We start from the raw sequence: 21,167 nt of genomic DNA, 5'->3' as shown, positions 1-21,167 counted from the left end.
CCTGTTAAAGCCCAAGAGGGCTAGGAATGGGGGGGGGAGTGGCAACCAGAATGTCACCAGGCAGGTGTCTTCCCCTACAGGGTTGAGATGTACTCTTCTACCCCTTGAGTGTGTCCAGAGGGCTGTGCGTTTAGTCCACTTTCATTGATTTTCGGGCTGACTGGTTGAGTGTGTACCCTTCAGCAATATTGGGCTTTCTTGGATTTAGGCTGTTAGCATGGTTAGCACAATTGGAATTTGGATTTGTCATTTTCAATTTTAGCGGAAGTAAAAGGGTGTCAATTTCTGTGACGTGTATCCGCCTCATCGCGGCTGAAAGGTGGCAACGACTCCTGGTCGTAAGACCCTGTAACAAGCAAAGGAATACTCCCTAGTCCTGCTTGCATTCTTTTTAGGATGAGGGCCATAATCCATGGTTTGCCTGTAACCGATCCAGTAGCGGCCAAGAGGTGCAAAGAGTGGCAGGGGAATACAGAAGGTTCCCAGCTGTCCGTGGCTCGCTGCGGACAGCAGTCACATTCGTGAGCTTGTCCAGAGTTCTTTAATAGGAGGAAGACAGCGAGAATATCAAGACCCCCTTTAGTGAGGCTAGAGTAACTCTGGCCATGCTAGAGGACCAGCTATTAGTTAGGCCTAGACGGAAGAGGAGAGCAGATATTTCTCCATTCCCCTCATGTTCAGATAGTGAAGGCTCCAAGATGGATGAAGGGACTCCCACCTGGGAAATTAGAGGTGACCCATTAGTCGAGGAATTCAAGGCGGCACAAGGCAGGCCTGCAGTTCTGTTGCGTTGTAGGCTGCAGCACAGCAAAGTTTAGACAATCTGGATTTTGTCAAAAGGAGTAGGATATTGCCACATTTACGACATTTAGGGGCGTTCTATCTGCTTTGGCAGATGGCTATGAAAAGTTGGCCTCCAAGCCCATGGAAGTCAAGGTAGATCAGGTTCTGACGCCTGCTCCGAGATAGCAGAAGCATTACCCTGACATTGTCAAGAGCATAAGTTTAAATATTGGTTGCGATCAACCTAGTGCAAAATCCAAGCAGTCCTCAAAGTTGGAGCAGCAGTGAGAGACTAGAAGTTATACTCAGCTCCCAAACGGACCAGACCTGAGGTTTTGCCATCGTGGCAATTTATATTTGGCTGAATTGATATGCTGTACTCTTCTACCTTGAGGTGTAGTTGTTTTGACGAAGGCAGGTTTAGAATGAGTAAGCATTGCTGTAGGCGGGATGGTGACTGCACTGCCGAGGGCATGGATTCCCATGCAGCTGAGGTGTAGTGGCATCTCGACGATGGTAGTAAATGAAAGTAAATGTCACATGGGACTCTGCGATGATACTGAGTGGGAGTAGGAGGTCTGTCCGCCTCTCCCTTGTAGATCAGACTGGAGTCCATTAAAGAAGCCAAGTCACAGGTATGAACTAAAGTCTGAATTCACTAAGGGAACTAGGAATAAATTTTGTTGTTGCGAACATTTTTGGTGGTATGTTATTTATTCAATTGCCTCGAATATTATGAAACATTTACGCACAATTGGCTCTGTAAAGTGTAGAACTTGGTGCAGGGTTTGTGCTTCCACAAACTCAGTTTGCTAGTTCAGAGGGCAATAATGTAGGACAGAAGAGAGATGATGTTCGAAAGAAGCCTACAGCGAAGGCAAAGGCTGAGTTAAAATTCACTGATGTAAATCTCTTCTGAGGCATTTACATTGGTGGTATCCCAACTGAGGCCTGGCTGATGACTGTGAGATGTAATCAGTTAGAGGGTCTAAAAGACAACCTCCATTAAAGCCCATCAGGGCTAGGAACAGAGGGAGTGGTGTGGCGACCAGAATCATCACAAGGTGGTGTCTTCCCCTGTGCGGGTTGGGATGTACTCTTTCCATAACACAAATATCTAGTTGTTTCAAAGTGATTATACCATCGATGAATTTATTGTCATTTGGAAGATCACAATTAAAAGGGTTACATGGGTTTTAGAAAACCCACGTTAAACTAACTACAGATTCACATTTAACAAACTGCAAAAAAGAGGGCTTTCTGTTCAGGAGTCACCATCTTTGCTAGGTGCACTGTTAAACAGAAAGATATGGAATCAATCTATGGCCAAGCACGCGACTAAAACTGTCCATTTTGTTCTTTGATTCTAGCCTTAAATCAACACTGTACATATCATCTAAGAGACATTAAAACAAATTAAAACTAATATTCTTTTTTTTATACCTTATACTGGATTTGTATTTCATTTGAATTGTATTTTAAAGCTTGTTTGTTCTTTTCTTAATCAATTAATTTGCAATAACAATAATGAAAATATTCAGGCTGATTTCAGTCACTAATAGAAGAAATACCAAATTTTTACTAAATCTGTTGCATGTCTTTGAGATCACATAGCTCACAACATAAAAAACTTTTAGAAGAAAGATTACTTAAAATATTGCCATATTACAGTTAAAATTTACTTAAAACATTGTTACATTATGGTTAAAATTTCAAAGGAAGATGAATAGAATAATGTTATCTGATAATAATGGCTCAAGAGTTCTGACCAATTTATATCTGGATGAGAATTAGGTACATAAAAATCATACAAACATTACTACTCTTTAGTATAATACTAAGGAAAATGATGGAATACAACTAAACATGGGTAAAGAAGACGGTTTACTAACTGTTTACCTTATAGGTTTGGCCAAAAAGGATTTTATTAGTGTACATGAGTTTTTCACAGTAAATATAAAATAAACCCCACTCTCATCATGCTGGATGAATAGTGACAATTTGAAAAAGTCATTCATTGAATTTCTTAATTCATTAGAAACAGCTAGTGTATTAGTTTAGACAATGACAACTATCGCTCAAAGGTACTAAATAAGCTACCAACAATGGGATGGTAAAAGAAAGACTGGCTACAAGAAATAAAAACTGCATTCATAAGGAAAGAAACAGAATCAAGATAAATACTTGGCTTCTTACTGCCTAAATATAACACACCGAGATTAATCTTGGCGCTGTTAAAGAAAATGGTTGTAGACAGAAATGTTGCTTTTAAATTTTAGTGCATTTTTAAAATGTAATAATGCTTTCAAAAAATAATTTTGTTAATAATTTAAAAATTTAATTTCATTATTTAGGATCCTTCAATTTAATGAAAGGATACTGTAACAATCACAGATTTAGGTAAATTTAAATTACATGTACTGATAATCTTTTTTTAGAAAATAAAAGATTATATTTTATTTAAATTCTTAAAAAAGCAGGATCAACTCAATTTTGAATATTAAAATAAAATCAAGTTGAAAAAAGGGTTATTGGATTAAATGTGTGTTAATGCACACAATGTTCATCACCAAGTTTGAAGGGCAATAAACACTTCAAATTTGACTGTACTGTATGGCTGTATCCTCTGTACAGTTATTTTTATAGTACTAAATTTTTTTCTCTACTTTTTGATTGTTTTATTCACTCATTTACAGAAAAATCAATATCCAAAAAAAAAATACAATGAAATTGTAAACCATAAAGTAAGAGTCTTGCAGATATCATTTCTTTTGCTGAAAAAAACATAGATTTCTGTAATATAAATAACTGTTTTTAACAAAATGAAATGATATTAAAAAAAGGTAAGACACTACAATCTGTTATTAATCTAGAATATTGTTAAAAAAAAACATTTTAAATATATGTAACAGAATAGATATACAACAATAATAAACAATGTTTAAGCATTCCATATAATAAGCAAAAAATAGAAAAATTTGTTACAAAACTCTTACTGGCCTGATTTTATTTATTAAACAACAAATAATAAGAAATGTATTATTTCTGTAAATGTGATATGGATTACATATAAATTAAATTGGGCCGGTAAGAGTTTTGTAACAAATTTTTCTGTTTCTTGCTTATTATATGAAACGCTTAAACATTGTTTATTATCTATTATTGTATATCTATTGTCTATTACATATATTTCACATTTATTTTTTTTAAACAAAATTGTAAATTAATAACATATTTTAATAATAAAGATGTAGCGTCTTACCTTTTTTGATACCAGTCATTTTTGTTAAAAACAGTTTTATTTTGCAGAAATTTTTGGTTTTTCAGCAGAAGAAATGATATCTGCAAGAGTCTTACTGAAATTTACAATTTCATTGTATTTTTTTTTGGATATCACTACATATTATTGCTAGATTATTCTTTTATTTTTTTTATGAATTACTGATTGTTATTTTATTGATTTAATATTAAAATTTATTGCCTTTCTAGAACAAACAAAAATACATTTTTTGAATTTCACGACCAATTTTTTTTTTGATAGTCATATCGTTCACTTCATTACCATATTTTTTCTTTTTTAATAAAACTAGTATAATGACTTCATGAATCGAAGATCTGTGATGTAATATTGCACTTATTACTTTGTAAGAGTAACCCTGATTTTTATCATATCCATGGACACACTTTTTATATGCTTCGCTATTGCTAGATTTGAGTGTATATATATATATATATATATATAGATTAAATGAACACAAATGAAAATTTGATAAAACATTAAAAAACTGAAAATTACAGAACATCACAAAATTTAAGCATTCCCTTTTCCCCTCTTTTTCCTTCTCACCTTCCCATCATCATGTCTTCACCTCTTTCCCTTCTTACCTTTTTAGCAAAAATATTTCTTTTCCCATAATTAATTTATATTCTGAATACGAGCCAATTTGGACCATAAATACATTTTCAAAATATATCGATCCCAGCACCACCTAGAAGTTCCAATTTTTGCAAAAATATTTCTTTCCCAATAACTAATACATATTCTGAATGAGCCAAATCAGACCATAATACAATTTTTCAAAATATCTTGACCCCAGTACCACCTAGTGGGTCCACTTTTTGCAAAAATATTTCTTTTCATGTAACTAATATATATTCTGAATATGAGCCAAATTGGACCACAAATACAATTTTTCTAAATATCTCGACATCAGCGCCCCTAGCGAGTCCATTTATTGCACAAAAATACTTATTTTCACATAATTAGTATATGTTCTGAATATGAGAAAAATCGGACCATAAATACAATTTTTCAAAATATCTCGACCCCAGAGCCACCTAGCGGGTCCATTTTTGCAAAAATATTTCTTTTCTCATAACTTATATATATTCTGAATATGGGCCAAATCAGACCATAAATATAATTTTTCAAAATATCTCCACCCCAGCGCCACCTAGCGGGTACAAACTAATTCAGAATCCTTCACGGACATGCACACAACTCATGAAAGTTTCATTGCAATCGGATGGATGGTATAGGAACACATACGGGACAAACAAACAAACATTCATTTTTATATATACATAAGATTAAATGAACCTTTTATTTCTCTATCAATTAGTTCAAATAGTTCTAATTGTAAAATAAAAAATTTACCAATCTATTTGTTTTATTTATTCCTTTTTTAATCAAACTAGGATAATCTCTTGTAAACTAATACTTTTATTTTTTTTAATGAAGTGATGGGAATTAAAAAAAATTTCATCTTCAGTACTTTCAGTTACATAAGAGCATTTACTTTTGAAACAATCTGTTTTGAAATCAAGTGTTTGTATGCTACCTAGTACTATCAAGTACTGCTACCTAGCGACACAACTTCGTAGTCACCTTAAAAAAATGAAAAAAATAACATATTTGAGTCCTGCGGTTCATCAAATGGAAATAAAAATGTTGTCTAACAAAATTCGAGGTATTTTTTTAAAGTAGTTTATTACAAATCTAACTGAACAGAAATATAATGTTTTTATGCTTATTTTTTAATTTTTTTTCTCATTTTCATTTCACTTTTAAGGTAGGTCATGTTTCGCTGACTTCACTGTTGATACAGTTCTGCGGACTCTTACTGGAAGTTCTAACAAACTTTGTGATTTGAACTATTTGCTATACACCTTAAAAACAAAAAAAAAAACAAAGCTTTTTAACTATGTAACTGCTTCCACAAAGAACTGAAGCTTTACTAACAGGTAAGAACTGTTGAGAAGGAAAAAATTTTCATCATAAATTGCATTAAATACATGATTATATTTATAAGTTACAAATAAAACGTAGTAATAATCCTATTCATTTTTTTTATTAGTAACTGGAAAATGGCCTTATCATTTCTTTTATGGATATTGGAAATTAATTAATCAATTAAAAAAAGAACAAGATTTAAAACAGGTTACAAATCCAATTTTTGTAACTGCTCACTGATGAAATACACGGCTAGAAGTTTGGTTTCATCATTTGTTTTATGCAGCACTTCAGTATAAATATTTATTCATTATCGTGTAAAAAACAAAAAACCATAAATATAACAAATAGAAGTAGCCATACTTGGAAGTCTTTTTCAAGGAGCAACTGTTGCCTCCAATGGCGTAAAAATGCAGCACAAACATATTTATGAAGTGATGCAAATGAATCTGCTTCTGCAAGATAAGTATCCCACAGGCGAATTGAACATCTCAGTGGGAGTTCACGAGTTAAGAGGTTGTTCATCCACCGAAATGAAAACTGTAGGTAATCGATCCCATGTTTCTGGAGATGTTTATGCAATGTACCTAAAATGAAAGATAAATAAAAATTAAATCGAATAGTAATGAATAAATTGTAAAAAATCCCTACTTCTAAAGCAATATGTAGATCAAGCAATACACACACCACTAAAATTTTGAAATAATCTGTGACAAACCTTTTTACAAAAGTTGACAAAACTTCTATCGATATAATAAAAATTAGTTTTTATTTCTGTATGATTCTCAAAGTAAATTATACTCATATAATTAGGATTGCTAAAACAATGCAATGAATACAAAAAACTTGAAACTATAAAAATTGGGCAGTTACATTTAAATGGAAAGAAGTACTTCTTTTACATGGGAACAGTACTTAAATGCATTAGAAAAAGCTGAGGTGGTACTCAGAATATAAAATTCATGCTCTAATCAAAGTAGCACTAACATTTTGCTAATATGGAGACCAATACATACATACAGATGATCAAAAGATTATTCATATGTTACAATACACCGATCTCTATGGTGGAGGGGTAGCGTCTTGGCCTTTCATCCAAAGGTCCTGGGTTTGAGTTCAATCAGGCATGGCATTTTTCATACACTACAAATTTCCAGTTTCATATTACCAGGTACAAGTTTCTTTGTAAGCTTCTGTAGTGAATTAATTTATCAGTATAAAAAAACACAAGCCTACTTAAAACATATTACTATACAAAATCATCCATTACCATCTATTCTCTGAATAAGTTCTTTAAGTTGGTTGACTTTTTGTTGTATGCCAAGCTGGGCAAATATATAATTATCTTGAATACCATCAAGAAACTTGGAAAGGCACCAAAATGAATCTGCTTCAATAGTATCTTGTTTATGTTTCGGCAATGAACTCACTTCCAGTGAATCTAAATCTTCACCTGTTAAAAAAAAAGAAAAATAAGAAAACATCATCTGTCTCATTAACAGTAATCTACGTGAACTGTTTAACTGAATCCTGAAGATGAAATTTCAATTTTAACATCTGTTTATGTCAATTGAATCATTTCCATTTATTTTTTTAATCAATGTATTATTTTTAAATGTCTGTTGGATCAGAATAATTTATATTGTATTTAAAAATTAAACTGACAATGTAACAATAACAAAAGAGCTAGGTGAGCATCATCATTCTGCTGTTTATGTGGTTGAGAAAATTAATATTTAATACATTATATCGATAGAAACAAAGGATTCGATATGTATGAAATATGTACACATATAATTTAACTGAAAGGCACACATGGCTGAATAGAATGGTGTATATGAAATGTTTCTTACATGTACAAAAAGACGTCTATACATCTAAACTGCAACCATTTGCTGCATTACTTACAAACATCATTATAAAGATATATTGGATGGTGGTGCTTCTACAAAAAAAATAAAAAAGTTATAGTATTAAAAGTAACAGCCTGGTATAAGTACCAATTTGCAACTACTACTGGGTACATCAGATTTCGAAAATAAGAATTCATTTCTAATTTGTCATCATCTTATTCCGGTAATTATAAGTAATTCCATGTGTAAGTTAAAATGAAATGAAATGGGCTACTGCTGCCGGGCACATGAATAAGGTCCTGTAGAACTTTAAGTATTGAAGTACTGTAGACCTTTTAGTTTGTCCGTCCATCAAAACATACACTGATTATAAAATAATAATAAATAATTTCACTGCAATCATTAGACTAACATGATGATTTATTAAGGTATTATTTACATGCCAAGCATTGAAACTTACTACTATGAAATGACCATGAATCGTTATTTAAAATTAGAATGATGGCATCTTGGCATTTCTATCAAAATTTCTATTTCTGCGATTGGCACAAAAATACAATAATAGTTCTTCAAAATGAAAACAGATATATATTAAATCACTGAGAACAAAAAATAACATTTTCATAAAGTAACTATCATTATATAATGGTGTACTCAAAAGAAAAGATAAAAAAGCAACAATACGTGTTCATATAATATTAAGTGTGAGGCTAAATGTTAATGGCAAATGACCACCATTAATGAAAGTAATAAAACATAAATGTGATAAAACAGAAGTATAAGCCCATACCATTGGTAATACTTGAATATCAAGGATGATGAATGCCAAAACTGAACAGTTAATGTGTAAAATGCCAATAAAAATACTGGCAGCAAATTAGTAATGACTTTCTTTTTGTACACCTACCATTTGCTCTTACTGATTTCTGATTTTAAATACTGCAATCAATGTTGAATTGCTCTAGGCCATAAATAAATTTACTTTACACCAGACATTGACGTACATAAACTTACCAGATTTTAAAACTTCTTGTAAGAATACAACAAAAAAAGGAGTAACAAGATCATTGATCCCTTGAACATAACCAGATGCTGGATGACGTATAGCCCAAATGAATAGTATTCTCTCAAACATTTCTTGTACCGTCTTTTGTTGAAATAGGGCAATTAGTGGGCTCATTCGTGGAATATCAATGTGGATCTACAGCAAAATAAATAAATAAAACAAATTAAGATAACAAAATAAAAAAAACACTTCTCAAATAAGTAAAGATGATTCTCAGCATCTGACTTCGAATGATTTATTAATAGTAATTCAAGCAACAGAGTTTCAACTGCTGCTCTGAGATACAGAATGTGACCCTACAGTGCTAAGCATCATTCATATCATATAAACATACAGAGTGACTGTACCCCTAAAGTTAACGAAAAATATTAGTTAGGATATGTGTTTAGAACATATGGTATTTTTGTTGGCATCAGTTTTTTACATCACACACTCTGAGTAAAAGACAGTTGTGCTAAACTGGCTGACATGAGTACTTACAGCGTCGAGGAGCGGTTAGTGACAAATGCATGGGTTCATGAATAACAACATACGAAGCTAATTAGTGATATGTTTCGGTAACGCATTAATAAACCACCACCACAAAAAGCAACAATGTTGGCTGGGGAAAAATGTACAGATAGGCTGCGGAGTGAATGAAAATTAACGCGGTTAGAAACATGTGTTATTACAGTTTCCATTGAACAATCCCCAATGAAATCAACTCGTAAACTGTCAGCTGAACTTCGTATACCACAGATGACAATGCAAGACCATATGAAAAAGGACTTGAAAGTTAGGCCATTTTGCCTGATGTTCATAAACAAAATGTCAGATGCAAACATGGGACGTCGCACTCCATCCTGCCAGGCTATATTAGAAAAATTCCTCGCTGCAGTGCACCATGGAAAGGTGCTTTTGACTGACGAATGTGCAATCTATTACAGTTTACATGCCAGAAATGTTTTATTTTGGACAAAGAAAATCCTTATACATGACAGGTTGAAAGTAATCCACCACATGTCGACATGGGCTGGAATCACACCTCGTCATTTGTAACCTATTTAGAAGTGTTGGAGGTACGATTAATACCACACCTTAAAGAGAAGGATCTCATGGAACAATTATGGTTGCAGCATGTTGGAGCACCTGCACATTTTGCTCTATCAATCTGCATGTTTCTGAATAAAAAATTTCCAGGACGCTGGTTTGGCAGTGGTACTCCAGCGTCACCAGCTCCATTATCATTGCTACCACTAAGTTCTGATCTCACTACACTAGACAATACATTGTGGGGAATTATAAAGGCACATATATGTGCAGGTCACTAAACCACAAACATAGTACTGTGAGGGACACCTTCCATAATGTAACAGCAGAAATGCTCAGTCACATGTCATAGAGGATGTGGCAACATATAGAGGATGTGGCAACATATAGAATTGTGCTTGCAACATGAGGGCAAACACACAAACCTACTGGTGGACCATTAAAATAATACTATGTATCAAGTGAGTAAAAAAATAATTCATTATATCAAATTTTTCATTTATAACTCATTACAGATTTTTAGTTCTAACTTTAGGAGGCACAGTGACTTCCCAGCCACCCTGTACATACTACTTGCATTATTATGAAATTCATTTTAGGGATATTTCTGCTTAATTTATTGCACTTCTTTTAATGAGGGATAAAGGATGTGATACTAAACTTTGAAGAAGTTTTCAGTAATTTTTTTTTTTTTTTTTATTTACTTAGTATGTTAAATTTACTGTAATATCTGCAATCTTTAGTTTGTAATAGTAAATACATAACATAAAAAATGAAAGGTTTTTGAAGTATGGTGTTATAGGATGTTTAACATTAGTTGGCATCAAAATGGGGAAAAAATTAGATCGATGGTGATATATATTAAACATATATGTAAAAACATAAGATATATTAAAAGGGGGAACCTAAAGTTAGTTAATTTTTAAAAACAAAAGGAAAAGATAAAAACTAAAGAAATCAATTTGAATAACATAAATTACAACTAAAGATGTAGATCAAACATATGAGAAAGGATTTATATTAATTAGAAAGAAATGAATCACTACATTCAAGTGACAGAGAAAAATCTTTTAAATTTAAATATAAAAATGTAATATTACATTATTTGTTTCTATTGCTGACTAATATTACATCAACATTTTCATTATAGTGACAAATGTTTAGCATTCTCTGGAACCAGTTAGTAATATAATTGTATTTATTACATTGCTATGAACAAATGTTTTTTTTTTTTTTTTTTTTTTTTTTTTTTAACTGAAGTTACCTTGCAATATTTTAAAAAAAATTCTGAACTGTTTAGAATTTTAGGCAGGAAACAGGAGATGTCAGCATAACATAGATGAGAACAATCACATTGAAAATTTTTTTATCACGTGTAATTATAAAAGTGCAGAGGTTTATTATAAACCCATCGGGTTGGTCTAGTGGTGAACGCGTCTTCCCAAATCAGCTGATTTGGAAGTCGAGAGTTCCAGCGTTCAAGTCCTAGTAAAGCCAGCTATTTTTACACGGACTTGAATACTAGATCGTGGATACCGGTGTTCTTTGGTGGTTGGGTTTCAATTAACCACACATCTCAGGTATGGTCGAACTGAGAATGTACAAGACTTCATCACACTCATACATATCATCCTCATTCATCCTCTGAAGTATTATCTAAACGGTAGTTACCGGAGGCTAAACAGAAAAAAGAAAGAGGTTTATTATAAGTTATATTATGAGGATCATTCAGTAAGTAACAAGACAAATGGCTGCTGTTTTAATTTATTCAATAGATTTAACAACTTACCAGTTTTTCTATTCCAACATCAAAGAATCCTTTGTCTTTAAAGCTCAATAAATTTTATACATTGTTTTTACTTATTATAAAATTTTACTCCACATAATGAATTCACGAAGGGCCCAAACCAAAAAAAAGTCTGATGGAATGAGATCTGGATTATAACAAAAACTTACCATGCTTTGTCACTTGGATTTCAGGTCATAATGACAGCACACGTCTCATCATAAATCACTCACTACTCCTAAAAATAAAATTCTTCAATAAAGTAGTAGCATTGTTTGAGTTCTCTACAAATGAAGGGCCTGGTTTTTCACACTTTTTATTTTTTATACTTTTACATTTTTCACAGTAATTCTGTTTGTAATGAATAATTGAGCAAACTGTATACACTGTTGTATAACAATTTCTATTCAACCACTTTTTAATTACTCAACCCAATTGTAAAATTTGTATATTTATACAACTTTTATACATGATATTTTTAAGCATGGTTTTATCATTTCTGAAACCTAACATCTTGTCACTGATCACTGTTCTTCAAAAGTCCATTTTTCAAGAGGAATGTAATTATTAAACAATTGATGATAATTATGTATATAAAATAAACGTTGATAAGTAAATTTCAATTAATAACAGTTTTTCCAATTTATGATATATTAAAAGCAGCATAATTCTTATTTAGGTAGGTTTTTAAACTACTAGTGCTTTGTCTCTTAATCTATTGAATGAGCTTCATACAGTAAAATTTAACTTATATAATCTCCATCAATAAGAATAACTTGTTTGTATAATGAACTTTTTTTTCAGTTTTAACAATTTTCCTATAACATTTTTTCAAACTCATTATAAAACTTAAATTATTAAAAGTTTACCCACTAACATGATGATTTCCATTTACCCTCTTGGATAAAGTAAGAATCTAATTAGAATCTTGTTAAAGAATTTTTCAATTGTTTTTTAAGTTATCAAATATTAAACAGACATACAGAGGCAAATATGTCATTCCAGTATATAGATTTACAGTAACGTGTGGAGACAATTACTTAACCATCACATATAGAAATTTAAAATATAAAATTTCTAAAATCCTTTAGACATGTGAATCAATGCCAATTTTTCAAGGAAGAATAGAATGCCATTTATGCACAAATTTTACTAATCTTTGGGTACTGTATATTTCCCATAGAAAAACTCTCACTTGTTACAGAATTAAGGATACTTCTACTAGTCTCACGCTACAGTTCCACACAACTAGCGTACTTGTAAAATGAGAAGTAATTATGTGCAGTACTGCTAGTAAACCCACAAAAACTTGTCAGTATTTAAAAGAAACTTTTGAAATTATTACTTCTATTATTTACAAATCAGCTTACATAAGATGTCTGTATAAGGAAAGTCAGACACTCTAGTGTTTGTGAATAAAAATCTAAACAAAACAAAGGAGTAAATTTATGAAATACTCAATAAAACTGCTGCCCCTTTTAATAAATGGGCCAAACATATAATTGATATGCGTTGCATAAAAAAAAAAAGAAGGCAATATGATCGAAACAAATTTGATTAATTCTACTGAACTAGTGCTCAGATATCTGCTACTGGGGAAAGGTTTAATAAACATATAGAAATACTTATAGCATCAAATGGCTGACTGCTAAAGTTTTGAAATGAAAAGAAGCCATGGATTATGCCTATGTATATATAGCAAGAGCACAACCATAAAAATTGTATTAATGAAAATATAATTTGCAATACAGGATATTTATTTTTATTATATTGTATTCCATGATAAAAGATTACTCACTATACTTATTTAAAATTTATTTTTTCCATTAAAAAAAGAAAGTAAATGGTATCAGCTTCTGTCGCCATTAAAAATTAATAATTTTATTTATTTATTTACGTTAATTACACTAGAACTCAACATTTTTTATGAAAATTTAGAAAAGTAAAAGTATCAATATTATCAGAAAAAATTTACATGTTAGAAATGTAAAAATCAGGTTTTTTCTTGGTTTTAAACGTAATAGAAACTAATCTTGCCACCGTTTCACACTTTCCTTGCCTTCCAGGTGGCAGAATATGAAAACAGAATGATCCAATTGCTTGCATTTGATCTATACTGTTTTCACTACTGTCCATGTGAGTTCTCTTTACAGTGCAAAAAATGTACATACTTACAAAATTTTAATTTATATTTTATAATATAAATATAAATTATATTTTAATTTATAGTTTTAATCATGATATAATTTAGTTAATTATAGTATAGTGTAAGTTCAACAGAACACAAAGAATAATTTTAGTCAGCAAATTATCAATTTATTTTTATCAGATTTATATTACATTATCTTCATCCAATAGTTTAGTGAGGTAATTTGTTATTACATGAGGTTACAACTGCCTGGAAGAAAGCCTCTGATTAAAATAAAACTGCCAGTTGAAACACATTATGAATTCTTGCTTTTTCTGCTATGATGGCATAAATCTTATAAGTAATGATCAATGAATTAATTCTGAAGTTGAACCAAATAATCAATGTCTCTTACAACAAAAATGTTAATTTGCATCTAAATATTGCTTATGAGTGACAATCTGTATATAGTTGCTAAGCACTGTCAGCTGATTCTTTTAAATTTGTTATGCAAAACCTACCTAATTAAAAAAAATTGTTTTTAACTCTTTTATAAACTTGTTTGCGAGTGATGTTGTTCATGACATCAAGTACAACATTTTTTTCTTGCATACTGATGTTCATAAAATACATCAATCATTGTAAAAATACATTAAGGAAAAATACTCAATCACTGAAATCATTTGTTGTAGTTTACATCTCATTTCTCAATAAAAAAAAAGTAATTACTAATTTTAAAAATATTTAACTGAAAAATGCACATGATTTGACTTTCTATGAAACTGTTGTAATATGGTGATAATGGCTGTCCCTAAACGCTCATTTTTAACTGTGAAGGCAGATGAAATCAAAAGAGATCACTACAAGTGAATTATCAAACCAAATTATCTGCACACTTTAACAGAATAAAAGATGATCTATGAATACAATTTTTTTCCCCAGTTAAAACTTTTTTATATCCAGAAGAATCAATTATAGGAAGATGATTCATAAATAAAATTTTATATTACTTTGAATGATTCTACTGATGAAATCTAGGACCATCCTTAATGTTCTAAAGCATAAAGCACGTTACCCTTACTTTATCTGTCAAACTGTGATGTATAAAAAATTAACTTGCCAAATATTTTTAAAATATTACGGGTTAGTACTGATAAGAGATTGAATAAACGAAATGTTCTATGATGTAGTTCTATGATTTATATATTATTATTATCTTTATGTTTGTAATTGTGTTTCTTTGTAAAGAGGTTATTTGGTAATATACAACATTTAACAGAAGATTTATTTTTCTGAATATTGATATTCATCATAATTGTAGGTTAAATCTATAATTTTGAAAATCATAAATATCAACACAAAAAAATGTTTGTACATGTTTCTCTTGCTGCAAAATGATGCCAGTGTTTAACAAGTACGTGTGCATTTTCACTATGCATAATAAGCATTACTCATACAGCAAGTGCCCTGGGCAATGACGATTACTGACATTAGTTGACTGAGTAATTAATGTTACACAGGAATAAATGTGAAACATGAACAACAAAAAACGTCAAGATTACTACGCGTGCAGCATATACCTTTGTCAAGCCAGAGATACATCAAGCATTAGTACTGCTGCCAATTGCTGAAAATCTTGTACTAGTGTTTTTTGCTACTCTTCCCTTTTAGTTCTCACTTTTTTCCTGGAAACAAAAAATTTCTTGGTCAACAAGAAATGTTGAAAAATAAGTGTTTCGTCTTTTCACCACTGGATTAAAAATGACATGTGAGAAACGATATAATTATTTTATTTTTTCTACAGGCTTTTGGTGGGAAATGAAAAAGTATTGTTACAATGAATAATAAATAATACAAACTGGTAATGAAAAAAAAAAAAAATTTGCCATATTTACCGAAAACTCAACTGAATTTTTTTATAGTTTTATTAATATTATATATAAGGTTATTAATATTTATGATTCGTTGATAATCTTATCTATATTTACAAATTTTCCATACCATAATCTCATACATAAGCTTCAAGTTCATATGGTGAATTAATCATCTAAAAAAAAAAAAAAAGATAAAAAAATTCTATTCTCTGGCTAATTGTTAAAAATGAAACCACAGTATTCTTTTTTTTACAGAGTACAATTATCAAATAATAGATTTAATTTAATTTTAAGAATAAGACAAATAAGTAATTAATATTTACTATTAAAAATAATACATATTTAAGTGAATGATAGTAAATGATTAGTTCTCAATTTGATCCATAAATTTTAATATTAAAAGCAGCAGAATAACCAGTGCATCAGTTTTAAATGATGTTAACACAAAGTAGATAAACAACTCAGTTTTAAAAGATATATCACTTTTATATGACAAGTTTTTTATTTAATATTATGTATTCAATCATTGTCCAAGAAAACAGTGATCAAGATAATAAGGAATAATAAAACAGTAAAATAGTCAATGTACTGATATATAATTAAAATACAAATTTAACAAATTTGGCAATAGTAGCAGATTATTAAGTATAGAACACAGTAGCCAAAGAATTTATAGTCGCATCCTAAAATAGTCGATTAAGTAAAGAATCTGGTAAATGCATTTTAATGGGTTTGAACTAAACATCCAAAAAAAAAGTATTATTGAATAAAAACAGTCAGTAAAATGGCTTTATTCATAGAACTAATTATTAAATTTCAAGTGATGGTTCTAATGTGCCTAAAAACTAGATTTTCTACATGCTAGGTAAGAGATATGGATCCTCTGTTCATGCACGAGGGCTTTGATTTGGAACTGGTGTAAATAATTTTATCAGATGCCAGTGTATCAGTAAGTGGAAATAGTTATCATCCTGACTGAAAACAGATTCCCTGAGATATCACTCAGAATTTCACTCACTTGTCTGTAAGTATCTTGGTAAGTCTCATCCCTCTCTTTAGTATCATAATACTGTTTAACAAGGTTCCAGTAATCCAGTCTTTTTCTTTCTAATGCTTGCTGTCGTCTTTCTAGACTGGCCGGCAAATATCCCTAAAAAATATAAACAAAAATCAACAGCTGTATTAAATTTCTTAGTACTTATTGAAAAAATAAAAAAAAACCTTAGAAAATATATAAAATAAATAAATAAAAATAAAAAAATATATATAGAAGAAATAATACACGCGCTCACACACACACAACACAAACATCTTATATATAAATGCAAAAGTTTGTGGATCTGTCAGTCTGTTTGTTTGTTTGCAACAACATCACGCTAGAACCAACCAACCAATGCTTTCAAATTTTCAGGATACATTCGTGTTATCCCTGGGAAGGTTTTAAGTCATAGATTGAGGCTCTACCCCCTTGGGGTTTAAGATATTAGATACTCATTAAAAAAAACAAAAATTAATCCTTCCTTTAACTTCACTATATTTCTGTCACTATAGCAACAGAAATGAAGTAAAAGACTAATTTATTTTTCTTTAATGAAGAATATCTGTCAAATATTTAATATTCTCAAAACCATGAGGATAATGAATGCGTCAAGGGGCCAAGGGTCAGAACCCTGATTGGCTAGTGTTATATATATATATATATATAAACAGGTATCTGAAAAATAACTCCAGGATTTCAGCAACGAATATAGTTTTTATTTTGCAGCACTCAATACTATTTTATACGCAATCTTGAAGCAACAACAATTAAGTTTTAGGTTACACATTCTGTTGGACAACAGCTGTGTTAGGCTGTTGCACAATGAAGCTGTTATGAGCACGAGCTTCAAAAAACTATTAAAAAACTAAAATGGCATCGCCACAAAAAAAAACAAAGTGTGTGTATGGTTTGCAGAAACAAGATCAGTGACTGTCGTACAAAGAAATTACACGCCATCATCGTAGAAATTGTATGAGTGACAAAAGCATACATCGTAAGTGGAGTGATAGTTTTCAGAAACCAGAAACGTTTTGAAAGACACTCACTAGGTAGTCCTAAAACAAGTGCCAAAAACACAGAAAGAATTCAACTGTCTTTCCAACAAAGTCCAAAACGTTCAGTTTGTACTGTAAGTCACAAACTTAAAATTCCTAAAAGATCTGTCCATGATATTCTTCACAAGCGATTGAAATTTCATGTTTATAAACTGGTAACTCCATGAAATTAAACTTAATAATCAGCACAAAAGAGTTCAATTTGTAATGATCATATTAGACTAATTTTTGCTGATGAAAACTACCAGCAATACATTTTACTTTCTGATGTAACAACATTTCATGTTCAGATTGTCATGACTTGTCATAATTAATTAACAATTGTCATAATAAATATAGAACTCAAAAAATCCACACAAGTTGGTAGAATTTGTCCACAACTGTCTGAAAGTACATGCCTGGTGTAGTATCATGCATTATCGAATTACTGGGCCATTTTTTCCCATGAGCAGACTATCTCAGGCATAATGAACTTGAACAAGTTAAAGAACTTTGTATTTCTGCACAGAATGAAAATATGGAGGACCTAAGTTTCTAACAGAATGGAGCCCTTCCACATCATGTAGATGTGCAGACTGCGCTCATCCAGAGGTTCCCAGAAGGCTGGACAGGCAGAGAAGCTCTCACTGCTTGGCCACCATGAAGTCCTGATTTGATGCTGATGGATTTCTTATTTTGGGGCTACATAAAAGGCATCATACACCACGAAAAAATCCAGTTACTTGACCACCTACACCAAAGAATAACAGCACAGTCATGGAAGTGATTCTTGCAGATATGCTTGATAGAGTGTGGATTGAGGTGGATTATTTTTGGTTTGACATCTGCAAATGGTGCTCATATTGAGTTACATTAAGAAGTAAAAAAATGTTAGACTGCACATACATACATCTGTAACTCTAAATGTAAAAAAGTAAATTTCATTTAAAACCACAGAGTTCTTTGTTTTGGGCACTGTATATAGAAAAAGAAAAAAATTTGGTCAATCTTATTAATTTATTTATCAAACACATAATTTTAATCATAATTAATAATTTCATTTTTTTTTTTGTCCATGACAGTTGGCAATAAAAATAATTTATAATTATCAACTTTTTAAATGACAAACTCAAAAAATCTGTAAAGTACAGGATTTTTCAAACTTACATCAGAATAATTTCAGTCAGGATGCCAGAATGAGAACAGCAGCACTAGTCACTGAAAATGGCTACAAGAGTGATTGAAAACATTATGATTTAAGTTTTTAAAAACTTTGTATTTATTAATTCCAGTTTAGTTTAATAGTTTATATTTTGTATTTATTAATTCTGGTTCAGTTAATAGTTTATATTTTTAAATAATAATAAGCAACACCTAGCATTTAAAGAAGAAAATTCATGGTCACATTCCAAAGGACAATAATTGGACCAACTGACAGCCTGCAACTGAATGTTACATAACTTAATAACTGAATGTTATTGTAAACTGCTATTGTTCATGTTTTCTATATACTAAATAACTAATGTGTTACACTTTTTACGATTTCAAAATAAATTACAATAAGAGGAAGATACTCTATTACAATGCGATTAGCTATTTAACTTGACTGTAAAATTTTATATTAGTCTAAAAAACAATAAATTTGATTATTTATGTTGTGTTCATAGTAATAATTCTATGAGCAACAATGCTGTGAAACTTGGCCCTCAATATTTTATTTGGAGAACTCAGAAAAATTCAAACAGCCCTACCAAACCAAAATATGACAGTTAATGTTTTAGATTAATTCTGCTCATTCATAAAAACTGGGACTACAATAATATAAGTCTAACATGAAAGATTGAAGAAACTTTGGAGATAAATAAAAAAAAATAATAGAAGATGCTCATAAAGAAATTGTTCTACTGCATAAAGATGCACAACTTCATTCCACAGGTAACATTAAAGCTTTACTTGAGAGGTTCAGAATACTTTTTACCATTCTTTCACAACCTTGACTTTATATGACTTCAACGAGAAGAAGGTTTGTTTGGCTATCTGTCTATTTGAAATCAATAAGAAGCTCAATAGATTGAGTTATTCAGGAGCTGGGTAACCTAATCATAAAGTTCCTAATTAGGAGGCCTTAAACAATGTAACCTAAATGTGAGTGGTAACTATGGAGTAATGGTGTAATTAGATAACTAATGAATATAAAAAATTCCACCTGATCTTTCTTATTTTTTTAAACCAAATGATTATTAATTAATATAATCTGAATCAATAGAAACTTAATATTTAGTAAATGTTTAGTTTTATGTATGCACAGTCACTTTAAGTCATATGCAGCATAGTAACGGTAAACTGCAGTTGCACTTTACAAGGAAATATGTTCATTATTTATCACCTTTAATGCAATATATCATCTCTGCTTGAATAAAATAAAATGCAGTTAAATATTGAATCATGAAGAAAATGTTTTAGAGAAACTTGATTATTAAAATCAACAATAAAAAGCATATTTTATAAAAATTAACATATATTATAGATACTAATCCTATAAGGGTTAAAAGTAAAACTTGCTCATCATAATAAAGAAAATCTCTCAAATAGCAAGCTTATATTAATGTAATACTAGACAATATTAAAATAAAATATTTACAGCTAGCAGACGCCATGTATTTGGACGAATTTCTGTAGGTATACCCGACCAACTGAGTTGCCGTAATTCATTCAAATTTAATAGTGCTGTATCCAACAATGCTTGGAATTTTGCCATCTTCCCTGTATCACTTTCAGAACTCAGACCTGAAAATACATTAAAAAAAAGTGTTCTGATGCACAGTTTGTGGTACCATCAGCTGATGGCAATATCTATTTATTCAAATTACAAACTTTGATCACTTGTGAGGAAGAACAAATGAAGAATGTCAGAATAAAAAAATTATAATGTATTTCAGTGTGTGAGTATGTGTGTACATACACAATTTAATGAATTATAATATTGAAACCACAATATAAGAGCCAATTAAAAGTAAGAACACTACCTACTGGAGTGCTTTCAAAGTTTTCAATTCATCAGCAGTTTGAAATTACAAATTACTCATCTATTACATAAGCTTATCATGCTTTGTCATTTTAAATTAAAACCTCCTTTGTATACCATGTTATGATAGTGAGTCATGAATCACTGTCATATCATATTATCATATAATTTGTAATTTTAAGCTGCTGATGACAAAATAAAAGCTTCTAATGTGGGGTAGGTAAGTGTTATTATTTTTAATTGACTATCTGGTGGTTTCAGTATTATAATTAATAAAATGATATTAGTTGATACAGTGGTTGATAAAATGTTTGAAA

General features: G+C 30.7%; 1 protein-coding gene across 1 annotated transcript in view; it reads right to left on the bottom strand.

Moving 5' to 3' along the window:
• Nucleotides 1-21,167, bottom strand: part of Tbc1d22 (TBC1 domain family member 22) — a 38,292-nt gene that overhangs the window by 3,418 nt on the left and 13,707 nt on the right. Inside the window, exons 6-10 of the mRNA XM_075362828.1 lie at nt 20,467-20,612; nt 16,771-16,902; nt 8,884-9,070; nt 7,287-7,469; nt 6,380-6,603 (exon numbers count right to left, since the gene is read on the bottom strand). Of these exons, the coding sequence (XP_075218943.1) occupies nt 6,380-6,603; nt 7,287-7,469; nt 8,884-9,070; nt 16,771-16,902; nt 20,467-20,612 (872 nt within the window). The remainder of the gene's footprint in view (nt 1-6,379; nt 6,604-7,286; nt 7,470-8,883; nt 9,071-16,770; nt 16,903-20,466; nt 20,613-21,167) is intronic.

Source organism: Lycorma delicatula, chromosome 4, assembly GCF_047948215.1.
Source record: "Lycorma delicatula isolate Av1 chromosome 4, ASM4794821v1, whole genome shotgun sequence".
NCBI lineage: Eukaryota > Metazoa > Arthropoda > Insecta > Hemiptera > Fulgoridae > Lycorma > Lycorma delicatula.
Note: the sequence above shows the minus strand (reverse complement) of the source record. Positions and strands in the feature narration are given on the sequence as shown.